The 13279-nt window shown below is 38.5% G+C and overlaps 1 protein-coding gene across 2 annotated transcripts in view; it reads left to right on the top strand.

Moving 5' to 3' along the window:
- Positions 1–249: 249 nt before the first annotated feature.
- L3MBTL1 (L3MBTL histone methyl-lysine binding protein 1) overlaps positions 250–13279 on the top strand; it is a 49155-nt gene continuing 36125 nt past the window's right edge. For both annotated transcript variants that reach the window (XM_025168944.2, XM_088153641.1), the window contains exons 1-2: positions 250–295; positions 12659–12802. In XM_025168944.2, coding sequence (XP_025024712.1) covers positions 12667–12802 — 136 coding nt within the window. In that variant the 5' untranslated portion in view covers positions 250–295; positions 12659–12666. The remainder of the gene's footprint in view (positions 296–12658; positions 12803–13279) is intronic.

Raw genomic sequence — 13279 nt, forward strand, 5'->3', positions numbered from 1 at the left:
AGCACCCCCCTCCCCCAGCAGAGAGAGCCTGCCATGCAGCGAAAAGGGGGAAAATAAAGGGGTTAATTGTTGTTTTAATCATATGTTTATATAAATATGAGGTTTGCAGCGCGGATAATACAGTACGTCTCGCTCTCCCCCCCCCCCCGCTGTATATTAAATATGCTTTGCTTGTCAATTTCATCGCCCTGTGCATTTCTGCAGGGAAACAGCCCCGCCCCCTCTGCGCGCAGGCGCGGCCAGCCTTAGGTTCCCGCAGGCTCAGCATTCAGTGACCACAGGCTGGTTATTGTAGGTAAGGAATCAGATAAGAAAGTAATTTATAAACCTCTTTAAATCATCAAAATGCAGCTGAGGAAGGTTCTGCTCTCCTGCTCTGCAGACCTTTGCTGTCGTTTGCATGCCGTGCATTCATCTAAAATTGTGCTTGCCTGCTTTCGCAAGTCGATGTGCCAGCGTTTGGGGTTTTTTTTTTTTTTTTTCCGCCGTGAGGACCACACATCCACACATTCCTTTCAGTTGTGTGTTTTGACAGTGAACGTTGCGATTAAAAAAAAAAAATCAAGTCGGGAGAGAGAGTGAGAGGTAGGGGGAGAGAGAAGGCGGGGGATGGAATCCAAACAGTTGGTGCCTGGAATTTCGCATGGGCAGTGCAAAATCCCAAGCTCTTTTTAAATATATTTTTTTCCTTGCAGTTCCCATGCTGTTTGGATGTGGGGGAGCGGGATTTGAAGCCCCCTTTCTATGAACAGATGACATGCAAGAGTTGGAACGAAGCGATGCAGGAAAAAAAGAGATGCGGGCGGGGGGGGGGGAGATAGTAGGAAAGATGTGTACTACCGTCTTGCAACGGAGGGAGGGAAGGAAAAGAGGTCGTTTTCACAAACTTTCTCCTTCGGCTGATTTTCATGCTTTCCTCTCTTCAGATTAAGGGAATATCTGTTCGAGCAACAGAATAAAAACAGAGAATTCCGCCATTTTGATGTTTTTTAAAAAGTAAGGACTTTGTGGCTTGACGGGTTTATAGTAGTCTTCTGATTAGAGACGTCCAGAACTCACGCTTTGTCTGTGTGTGTGTGTGTGTGTGTGTGTGCGCGCGCGCGCGCAGCAAAGTAAAAAAAAAAAAAAAAAGTCTTCTCCGCCTGGTTATTCAGGATTTTGATTCTGGTGCGTTATGAGGAATATATGCTCAGAATAACTCTCTGTAGCCCAGGTACCTTATTATGGCTTTGTAGAAATAGTTGTAATAGGATGTCACTTGGGATAATAAGGGGAGGGCTTGATTAGAAGTCTGTATCCAAGTTTTGTTTGTTTGCTTATTGGCTTGCTTTTGGAAATGTATGTGCCTTTACCGTATTCTTTCTAGCAGATGGACCCATTATGTTGTGCAATTTTAACCTGCTTGACTCCGATCTCCATCCCTTTGCTGCTTTTATCCTGCCCCTTAACATATCCCTTTATGGTTGGCTAGGGAAGGAAATGAGTCAGGATTTACCTTAAAATGGTAAAACATGTTGCACCAGAATCTTGTTGATGCTGTTGCTTAGAATGGAAAAATAGCATGCTTATCTTTCAGATGGAAAAAGTCAAGTACACAAACATCCTGTTGTATGAAATAAAAAGGGTTTTGTTGCTTACAGCATCGGCGCTTTTTAATTCCTCCTCCAAAAATTCATCTCAGGTTTGCAAAACGTTAATACTGGTAACACAGTACTAATGGTGAAAGCTTAAGTTTAGAACATTATATATATATATATATAATTGTTAGAAAGCTTTTCAGAAACTGAAAAAGCTAGTTAAAGAAAGATACTTATTATTTTCAGACTTAGTAAAATAATTACAAAACAGTTCAAAATTAATTTGATGATGTTACAGTCCTGAAATTCATAAGAATGTAATGTGGACATCAGTATCCAATTTACAGTTTACACAGAACAAAAGATGTGCCACAGTTTAAGTATTAAAAAAAATCAGTCAATAGAAATGAGTCCACTTTGCCCTAAGTGTAATATTTTCATTTGCATCGCCTTAGAAGTTGTCTATATATAAGCTAAGAAATGAAAATGCTCATTGTTTAATAACTGGGAATTATGTGTTAAATTATATAATGCAAGCATATAGTATAGTGCTCAGTTGGGCCATTTTAGGGCAGTGACATTTAAAGGCATTTTATGTGCACAACCATCAGTCAAGGGAAATAGTGTAAATAGGACATAGATTATTAGAGATTAATAATGTATCTCCAAAATCTACTGATAGATGTGTCTTCAGAGGTCTGGAGAGTGGGGCTTTTCAAAAAAATTAAGATGGTAGCCATGATGGCACAGTTGTGGACACCATCTTGATTTTTTAACCTCCCCCCTATGGATACCTCTGCAGGAAACAGGACCTTGACTGTTACAACTATTTTCAAGAAGGAAGCATCTCTAAAGTGTCTTAGGTTTGTTTTCTTCTCCCCACAGATTTTTTTTTTAAAATATTTGGGTTTCTATATGGATAGTGATATTGAAGACTGGTTATACTGTGAAAAAGATGCAACTATGTATTATTTCACACCCAACCTTTTCAGTGTTTTGGAAAAGAGATTTTTGTATGGCTTTTAAAGTGATGATAGCTGAAGATAAAGCTGGTCTTATTCTTATTTTTTGGATTCCTTTCAGTCTTTTGATAATTTGAATTTATTATCTGCATATATTGTACGATAAAATATAAATAGAATTCCCTTTTGCAAGGCATTATGGATCAAATATAGAGCAGAAATTGGTCAACTAAGACTCAATTCACATTTTGCACCTTGCCAATGTAAATATAATATAGAATGGTGTTTTTCTAACTTTTCAGACTTCCTGTAAAATTCTCATGGGCTGAATGTGATGTACTACTTTTTTTATCTATGAGATAGTGTGAATGTGCTGTGTTTTATTGTACAATCATCTTTCTACACCCTTCCCGGCTTTCCCACTTTAGTTAAATCCCTAAGGGAGTCCTCATTGAAGAATCTGCTGTTAGGTCCCCTCCCCCCCCCCCCCCCCCCCCTGGCTGGGTAGTGAGTGTAGTCAGAAAGTCTTCAGAATGACCAAAGGATGTGCCATCTCTAACAACATGTTAAGCTGAAAACTTCATCAAGAGAATTGGAAAGGAATTCTCAAGCTTCTTGAGAATAAAATAGAAAAGCAGAAGCTTCTTTTGCAAGAAAAGAAACTGAAAATTTGCAAGACAGATTTTGATATAGCCTTAGGCTGAATAAGACTGTGATCTAGTTCTGTTGTTGAAGTTGAACTGGTTTGATTTTGTGAACTGTGGGGATGAAAAATCAGATGGAAACATGATGTTGATTATTTTAAGTGTTCAGAAGAAGAGTGACATAATAAAGAAAAGAGTCTTTGAGCATGTACAGAGGAACATGGCTTTCTCTAATTACTGAAGATCTAGTATAACCAAGTCTCACACCTCTGGAACTGGAAATTAATAGCTTGAAGATCAAAGGATGTGACTTCTAAGCAGATGGGAACTCAGATGGATAAGAATTAGGTGGGGGGAGCATCCGGATTTAGTGTTAGAGGAAGGGCAATGTTCATTCTACTAGAATGTGATTCAAGAAAGGATATGAAAAAAGAGAAGTGACACTGTGTTTCTTTTAGAAAAATGGGAGAGCTTGTGTTGTCTTTTTCAAAGGTACTTTTAGGGCATTCTGGTTAGACAAAAAGTCTCATGATTGCGCAGGTTCCATTGTTCCATTTCAGACAATGTGAATATCCCTTTTCATCAACAGTATAATATGGGGACTCTTGTCATCTTGAATTTCAATTGCTTTGAATAACAAGTGAATTACACATGATAGAGTATTGTTTTACCATTTGCGTACTGAGTTGCAGATAGATACCGAATTTGAGTCCATGTGTGTGATCTTCTCTGAAACATTGGAAAACTCCCCTGACCAGACTCTCAAATCTAAAGAGATAGGACTCTTCCCCATTGCTGAGTGGAACTGCTCTTTGCCCATCCTTGGCTTGGCAGAAAACCATAGAAGCGTGAAATTTGCTATTCCCAATTCCAAGCCCTTCTCTGCTCTTCTGCCTGTATTTCAAGTCTTGGTGTCATCTAACTTACCTCCAAAATAATGGGTTCCAAACTTAACATTTTGTATACCATGAAGCTGCCCTTGGAAACTGTCAGAAAAGTGAAAAAGATAGTAATTTAAAAGGTAGTACTTTAAATTGTACACCTAAGGACAATTTAAGCCTGCCTCAGTCATGGACTGGGGAGAAGATGAAGGCAACATTATAAGAACATGGTAGAAAAAAAACGTTGCTAGAATACAGTTGTATCATAGGTGAATGAAAATGGGGAAAGCACCACAATCTTGCTTGAAGTAGAGAGAAGGAGCATGAAGGTCTCTCTATGACTGAAAACAATGTACAGAATATAATTATTTGTCAGGGTAGTGTGGACACTCAGGAAAGTCCACATGACTTTTAGAGTGAGTTGTGCTGAAGGAGAATGTTTGAGTCACATAATCATTATGAGGCTTACCAAAGGAGCACCACAGCTTGTAAAGCACCCAGACTTCTGACTCAGAAGTCATTACATAGGTAAACTGACATAACTATTTATGTATCTGTAATAATAATATAAATCACTCTTTCAGCATTTTAGTAAAGCAGTTTATGAGAGGATAGAAGAAAGAATAATTCAGAATACTTGCTTTAATTCTTAGAGAAGTAGAAAAACTGTAAAAGATCAGTAATTTGCAATGAGAGAGAGAGAGAGAGAAATCAGAACGGCAATGTTATTACTTGGAAGGAAATCTTGGTGAAATCAGCAGCACAGTTTTTTTTTTTAATAAATATGTTTAAGATTTGGAATGTAAATTTCCAGATATTCAATTAGCAAGAAAAATGGGAAAAAAACTTTCATTTCATGGGGTGTTTTTAAAAGAATGCTTCAGCTGTGATTTCTTGGAATCCCACATATAGTCTTAAAACTCTTTTAACACAAGATATGGAATAAGATGCATGGTTGGAAGAACAGCACTTCAGCAGCAGTCCCAGCTGCCTGAACATGAGATTTTACTACTATAGGTGGAGCAGCAATTAACGTTTTTCCCATCTAAAACAAGTTGCATAGTCCCCAGAACTAGGCACTTTGTTTGCATAAAATCCAAACAAGGCATCTTATCTGGGGCAGCAAGACCTTCAAGCACCTCTTCTAATTTTTATAATAAAAATCCTATAGCAATAATCAAATAACAATGTACTGCCTTTTATGACAGCCAATATGCAATATTGCCCCAATTTACCTAATAGCAGGACAGTGGTATGAACATTTCAAGTGAGAATCAAACTGAAGGGGCCTGGAGCAGATGCAGAATAACAGATTAGCTGGACTTTATTATTTATTTTACAAGATTTCTAGGCTAGCTCAATCAGAGGACAAAGAACGACAGAATAAGAACAAAGATAAAAAAATAAATCAACTTTACAGGTAGTCCTTGACTTATAACCATTCATTTAATGATTGTTTGAAGTTACGACAGCACTGAAAAAGTGACTTATGACTGGTCTTCGCACTTATGACCATCACAGCATCCCCAGGGTCACGTGATCCAAATTTGGGCGCTTTGCAACTGGCATGTATTTAAGACAGTTACAGCGTTCTGGGGTCACATGATCACCATCTGCGACCTCCCCAGGGGGCTTCTGACAAGCAAAGTCAATGGGGGAAGCCGGACTGGCTTAACAACCGCATGATTCGCTTAATTACCATGGCAAAAAGATCATAAAATTAGGTGCAACTCACTTAACAACATCATCGCTTAGCAATGGAAGTTCCAGTCCCAATTGTGGTTGTAAGTCGATAACTACCTGTACATTTCATACCTCTGGTTTGAAATATCATAGCGCTTCTGAAAACAGGAGTTTTTAAGGGAGAGAGGGATATTTAATATTTTGTGTGGATCAACTTGTAATTTTTGTTTTCTTCATGGGGCTGGATCACTGGGTAGTTCTTTTGCCTCAAAATAGTATTAAGTCAGACACACTTTGCCTATACTGTAATTACAGTTCCTCTGCTGGAATTAGGCATTGTCAAACGAAGACCTTAAAAGAGGACAAAAAGATATTGCAGATTTCCATAACGTTTATAAATATCAATGGATATGTAGATACACATTTAGAAATAATTATGCAATTTAACTAAAAATTACCTAAAAGGGCCTAGTTTGCACCACTTTTAAGCAATGTATGTGATTGGATTGCTTTTGCTGTAACATGCTGCATGAACTCATCCATTTATGGTTTATTGGTTAAATAGAGCTCGGTAGGATATGTGAACCCAGTTAGTATGAAGAAGACAATTATCTGTATGCTTGCTCTGTCCATTCTTAACAATTAATGGGACAACTTCAAGGCACTTTCTCTCTCCCCCCACTCTCAATGTTTCTCTGGGACTGGACAGTCCTTCAGCTAGGACTGCTCTGTATATAAACTAGGACATAATATTAAATATGCAGAATTGCTGCATGTTGTAGGAATTGTCCAGAATTGCTCTAGGCTTCACACTCAGTGTGTTTGGCAGTTTACTTCAGGGTAATGAGCTGGTTATGCGCTGCTGTGCCCTATGGCAGAATGGTGCTGCCCACAATGCTAGCTCAGTATAAAAGGAGCATAAAAACACTGAGAGCAAATGGATAATTTTCCTTTTCTGTGCACTACAATGCATTGTTTGCAAGGAAAAGGGTGACCTGGAGAGTTGTTTAAAAACAGGCAAGACAAAACATTACTTATAAAAAAACAAAATGGAATTTTCTAGATATTAGTATTAAGTTATTCATAATAGGCATACAAATTGTAATCTTTAAAACAGAGTATGCCCAGCTTCCCTCTATATCTAAGGGTATCCCCAGCTTCCCTCTTTATCTAAATTACCACTTTAACTCTCTGCTCAGATGGCAGCAACCTCATAAGGAGCTGACCTGACAGTTCAATGCTAAGCAGAAAATATATCCTAATGATTTCAGTTGGATTTATTTCCACCTAAACACCCCTAGAATTGCACCTGGAGTTGTGTGCAGGCCAGGTCCTGCAAACACAATGGCAGAAGAGATCTCAGAAGTACTATAAAAACAACTTTTAGGGCCCAGTACACTTAAGCAATGTATTATTTTGGGATAACTGATTTATATGGTAAATAAAAGAAGTCTGATGATCAGGTTTCACCATACATGTGTGTTAAAAAGCAGAACAAACTGTGGTCTAGGGGAACTAAGCTGAGCGTGCAAGTTATGCCTCCACTCATGGCCTCATCTGTATGTGAAATATGTCCATGTGTAATGGAGAATTTCTCTCCACAGCTGAGGACACCAGGCTTCTTAGCCCCGCAGAAAGTGTTCAGATGCCATTCAAAGAGGATTGGGCTGGTGAAAGCAGGTTGTAGAGTTCTGAAAGAAAGACAGTATTGTAATGCACATCCTGAGGTATGCTGTGAGGCTGACGTATTTCCTAATTTGTACGGAAAAACACAGAATCTTAGATTTAGCACACAGTAAACAGAAATTAAAATCTGCATGCAATATTCCTGGCTAGACAGGTTACTTTTTTCCTGAAGTTAGATGATCTTCTGTTTCATGGTTCGTGGGTTACTTCAGTTTCTTGGAGATTCCAAACTTTTCTGAAAGGCTGTCAGGGAGAAGTATGCCCCTGTTCTTTATCCAGGCTCTTTCCCCAGCTTCTCTGGAGATATGCTACAAGATCTAAAATGGACAGTTTTTCCATATCCCCCACAAAGGAAGGGGCAAGTTAACGTCACTCTGTGTCTTTATGACCAAGGGCTCATCCACAGAACTCCAAGTATGTGTTTCCATCCTCAAGATGAAAGAAAAGTATGTTGGTCTGAAAACTGCTGCACCCACAGCACTCCTCCTACCACATCTCTGGAACAAAGCTGATAATCACTCTCCTTGGATGAGGGAGGTGGTTGCTGCTGCTGCTGGTGTTAGGGGCTGCAGTGGCTGTGGGTGGAGCTGTTGCTGTTTGTTGCAGAGCTTCATTGGCACAGTTCCTGCCATTTTGTCTGTATATTACTGGTGGACTCCAGGCCAGAGTCTAGTACTTTCCCTTGCCAGTTCCCCATCTCACAAGGAATCTTTGGCAACAGGTTGTGGTGAAGAGAGTTCTGCCAGGTTGGGAACTCCTCCCAATAGTAGGGAAGTAGCTGCTAATGAACTCGCAGATGTCTCTTGGTATCAGCTGCCAAAGCAGCAACAGCCTTGGAGGCACAGAGAGCCACAGCTGGATGGCAGGGAGTATTGCAGAGGGCTAGTTGAAGCCCAGTAGGACATCAACCCATCAAAGACTCCTTAACACAGGAGGTCTTATTCCATTTTCCAATGGAAAACGCCACTTTCCTACAAAATCATCTTGAACTACCTTCAGCCCATTGTAATGATATAATGTCTACAAACAGCAGGTGGGCTGTCTCAGAGCCTGGGCAAGGAGGCTATGTGATTTTGCTCAAAGGACATCTCTTCCTTGTGGATGTATATACCGTGTCTGAGCCTGTTTGGTGAGAAAGGACACTTTATTCACAATAAGTGGTTTTACTGTTTCCATGATAATTTAGATATTTTACTTTATGTAGTTGTTTCCTTTTAGCCACTTTGTGCCCTATGGGCAAAAAGACGCAATATGAATCATATAAATAATTATTCCAAATTTGTTATGTGGACACAATATTATTTATTTGTTGGTTTGTTTGTTTAATCCATTTGTTTACCACCAAATCTACTACAGACTGCTGGTGATTTACAGTCATAAATCAACAGTTAAAACATCCACAGTAAATAAAAATCAACAAAAGCAATTAAAATGTTCAGAGTAAACATGAATAACTAATATAAAATCAATATCATAAATAATCAACTAATATAACCCTGACAGAGTAAATATTAAATGCAATAATAGACAATAAAGGATAATAAAAGTTATTATGAGATAACTTACATAAAATTATATAACTTATATAATAATTATAATGAGATTTTTTCATTGTTTTCTTTGTTGGAGTAACTGACTGATTATTTTGTTTGGAAGATGATAATTGTATGGCATCCCTCCTTCCTCTTTGAGAAAGGAACTAGGCTTTACAATAAGGAGGGGAATCCATGTTACTGAGGAATCCTGGGAATTATTGTTCAGCAGCATCTGGATGGCTCCATGTTTCCATCTCTGATATAGAATAATCCTGTCCTGAAATAATACAGCAGCCCTCCCCAACTGAGTGAACCCCAGATGTGTTGGACTATAGTTTCCATTATCCTCAACTGGAATGTACTATGAAATAGGGCTGTTGTCTCCAACATAGTGCTTCAGGTGTATTTGGAGCATAGTTCAAAAGAATTTCTATCCATGCTAATTGGGAATTTTGGAGATTGTGGTTCTGGTATATCTGGAGAACGCCAGTTTGGAAATGGCTGGAGAGACCTACAAGGATTGGTAATTCTCTTTTGCCATGGTTTTGTGAGGGGGGCGGGGGGAGAAGATTAGATATGACAAGGTAATTCTGATATTCTTATTGGAACAGCCACACTGATCACTGCATTCTCACTCTAATTCCTCACCTTCTTGGAAGGCATCTAGATAGAGCAACAAGGAGTGAAGAAGAGAAGTGACAGCCGTAACTCTTTGCTAAATTGAATCCTCTCCATGCCAGTCTTCTTCCATCTAGCTAACATTTGGGATAGTCAAAACGTCTGTTTAGAAATGTGTCAGATGTTGTACAAACTTTCTCAATAAATGTTGGTGCACAGTATATTAATTTCAAATCAGTTTGATAAACAAAACAGGTTTTTGAGGACCAAGGATCTAACAGATAGGTTTATAACACAGCACGCTCCTGTTTATATCAAAATAGCTAGCTGCAAAGACATTCATCAAGTGGTATCTGTAGCCATGAGATTTTTACTAAAGTAATTGATATGACTCCCACATAGGGGCTTAGTCCCTGCTTCTGAGAAGTTTAGAGCCCTCTGGATAGGTGCTGGGTCATTCTATGTTCCATGCAGGAACCATAGTTTGACTGTGATTTAAGAGGTGTTAATAATAGTGATTGTAGCATTGTTAAATCCAGATGCCATGTTGGGTTTGTAGTCAGAGCACTACAGGGAGCCTGGTTCTGTTTACTGTTCTAAAATCCGATGCTCCTTCATTAAAGCCAGGCAGTTGCAGCTTTGCACACAGATGTATGGCAGTTTGTTGCTTCTGACTTAAGAGATGGTTTAGGCAAGTTTGTATTTATAGTCTACTCTTTTCAAAAAGTTTGTATGATGATAATCCAAATCATTGTCAAAAACAAACAAGAGAAACTATCTTAAAGGGGGTGGAGTGGTATTAAATTTGTAACTGCTGTCAGAAGTCGCTTCTTTAAATATCTTTTTCTTTTTTCTTTTCTGCACTTTTCCTCTATTTTTTCTTTCTTTCTTAATCTCATTTTCTATATTTTTTACATTCATCTTTTACTTATGTAAAAATCTCTAATAAAAATTACATAAAAAAAGAGAATACTAACATCAACATAACTTAATTACTGTCTAGAACATAGGAAAATTTTTAAAACCCTAGAATATTGATGATCATTCTTTATGATGCATTCTTTTTGTGTTCATGATACAAAAGAATCCAACAGTATTATTTCATTTATTTCAATTTATATCCTCTCGTTCTGTCCATTGGAAAAGTCCATTGGAGCTTTTCTTCTGATTGTTAGGACACCTGTTATTTACTTCTTTTCAACTGAACTTTCCTGGTGTCTGTCATTTAACTGTCAGCTATATGCTTTAAAATCTGCTTGTTGATTCAAATATTCCTTAAAACAATGAGCCCTTCAGGATATTGAACTGTGTCCCCCAATATCAAATTCCAGGCACTGGGACACAGTACAGGGTGCTGGTGCTTTCTTTTAACCAGTCTAGTTTGCAAATAGAAATAGGGATTGTGTAAGAAATTAGAATGGGGGAGAGTGTAAAAAAAAAAAGTACAGGCAAATCCCTTTTCCAAGAGTTCTATGGTGAAAGATACTTACAACAGGCAAGTTGAGCCTTCCAACACACCCAGGTCTCTCCAGAGAGAGAGTCTTTAGCCATTCCATCTAGAACTTTTCCCTTCAGCCCAGCCCTAAGAAATACAGAAAGAAAGGTGCTTTGGATCTTCTGCCCAAAGCTGAAAAATACAGAATTTAACCAACCTTGTGCCAGTCCCCAAACACAAAAGGCTGTGTCACTGCAGTCTTGGATATAGGCAACATTTTAATGAGAAATTCCCTTGGCAAACAAAGCCAAATCTTGAGATATAAAAAAGGAATTTATTGAAGAAAAGGAAAAACAAGGAATGGCAACTGCCACACGAAGAGATTTCCAAATCAGTACAATTATCCTAGCTAAAGTAATTATAATTTAATTATTTAATATAAATAAATATTACCTCCTTGAATAAAATCTTTGATTTAGCACATGATCGAGGTGGAGAAAGTATAGCAGGAGAGAGAACAGCTGGGCCTTCTGCCTGAACATTTGTTTTTTTCTCTTTTCAGCACTATACTCAGTGTAACAGAATGTAGAAGAGAAGTAAAAGGCAGCCTCTTTGAAGAGACTCATTGTTACTTTGCCCAGTCATGGAAAATGTTCCATCTCTAATGTGCTATGTCTTAATCAGACACTGAGTGGTGGTTAACCCCTTCTTAATGATTCTTGCTGGAATGATAAAGGCACAGTCTAGTTTTCATTAGGTAGCTAAAGACTATCCCTGTTGACATAAGCATGAGCTTGCAAGAATTCATGATAGTCATAGACAGACAATATAGCAAACTGAGGTCCAGTAGGTTATGAAGTTAGAAACAATAAGCAACTATACAGTAACACTACAGCAGCAACAAAAGTTTCCATCAGTTGTGCTATTGAATAAATGGGAGAAGCGTTTTTGAAAAATAAAAGCCGTATTCCTTCTATTCAATTCTCTCAGCATGGAGTCAATTTCTCAGCTTCAGAGGGCACTGTTCTTCCACTGAAAAACTAGGGGGTTGTCACACTCAGTAACTTATACATATATATGAACACACACCTTACAATAGAAATTTGATGCCCCTAAAGGTACCCCATCTAGGCATTCTGTCCCCCTGCCCCCAATTTTATATATGTCTTTATTTTAGATGCTTAAAAAATAAGGGAAAGTTGGCATGCTGCAAAGTCCCAGGCCCCATCTTCAGCCTCATTTCCAAGTGTGGCTCTGTAGGCGTTCATAGAAAACAAAACTGGTGGATGGGCTGAAGCCTAGTGCTTTATCTGAAAGTGCTCATCTGCCCAGGAGAGACAAAACTAAGCTGGGGAAGTAGAGAAGTGAGACTAGAAGGGATAGTAAGATTGCCCCCCTCCCCCCATGATTGTCTGTTAATTGTGATTGGCAATGTGATTGGCAATGCCCACCTTGGAAGCTATTTTGTAATAGAGAAGCTCTCTGTTGTCTATCCTGTCTGGGAATTCTGGGAGCTACAGTCTTAATAAAGTGGAGGTCACAATTTTAGAGAAGGTTGGCATAAGATATGGTGCTAATTTCCCTATGATTTCATGGGATCTCTACCTGCTGGTTCCAGTTATATCCTGTGTGTTTAGGTAAAGTGATGGATGGACGAGCAGAGATGGAGGTGATAAGAAGCACAAAAGGGAATGTGACTGGGGAGGTCAGTGTCCATTTGGTGGCCAGTGAGAATACTGTGCAAAATGCCCACTTACCAACAACTACCTTCATCATACCAGGTGAGTGCTCAAAATGCTGAAATTTTGTTACTCTTCTGCTTCCAGTTCTTTTTCACTGTATCCTGCAGTTCATTTTTTTCCATTTTTATGCCCAAAGTGTCAGATCACATACAGCTGAGCCAGTTTCTCTCATTTATCTATCTTTCAGCCTTTGTCGGTTCTACATTTTTCAAGTTGTTCATACATTAATGAAGACATTTCTAGAAAGTTGTAAGAAGTTGCAACAATATAGTTTGCTTGAATGTTGACCTTTTCATAAAAAAACCCAGGTATATGAACACATTAAGTTCAGAGAATTAATGGAATATACATTGCAATCAGTGGATAACATAATTACATCATCATCATCTACAATTATAGACCACGGACCCTGAGGACTTTCAGCATTCATAATATTTTATCATTATATTACAAGATTTGCCTTTAAGACTAAAGATTCCCTATATGCATCTATTGATTATAGCATTCTTGGGAGAA

This window comes from Python bivittatus, unplaced genomic scaffold (assembly GCF_059951505.1).
Source record: "Python bivittatus isolate LINGU-HERP-01145 unplaced genomic scaffold, Pbiv_v1 ctg000700_np1212, whole genome shotgun sequence".
Lineage (NCBI taxonomy): Eukaryota > Metazoa > Chordata > Lepidosauria > Squamata > Pythonidae > Python > Python bivittatus.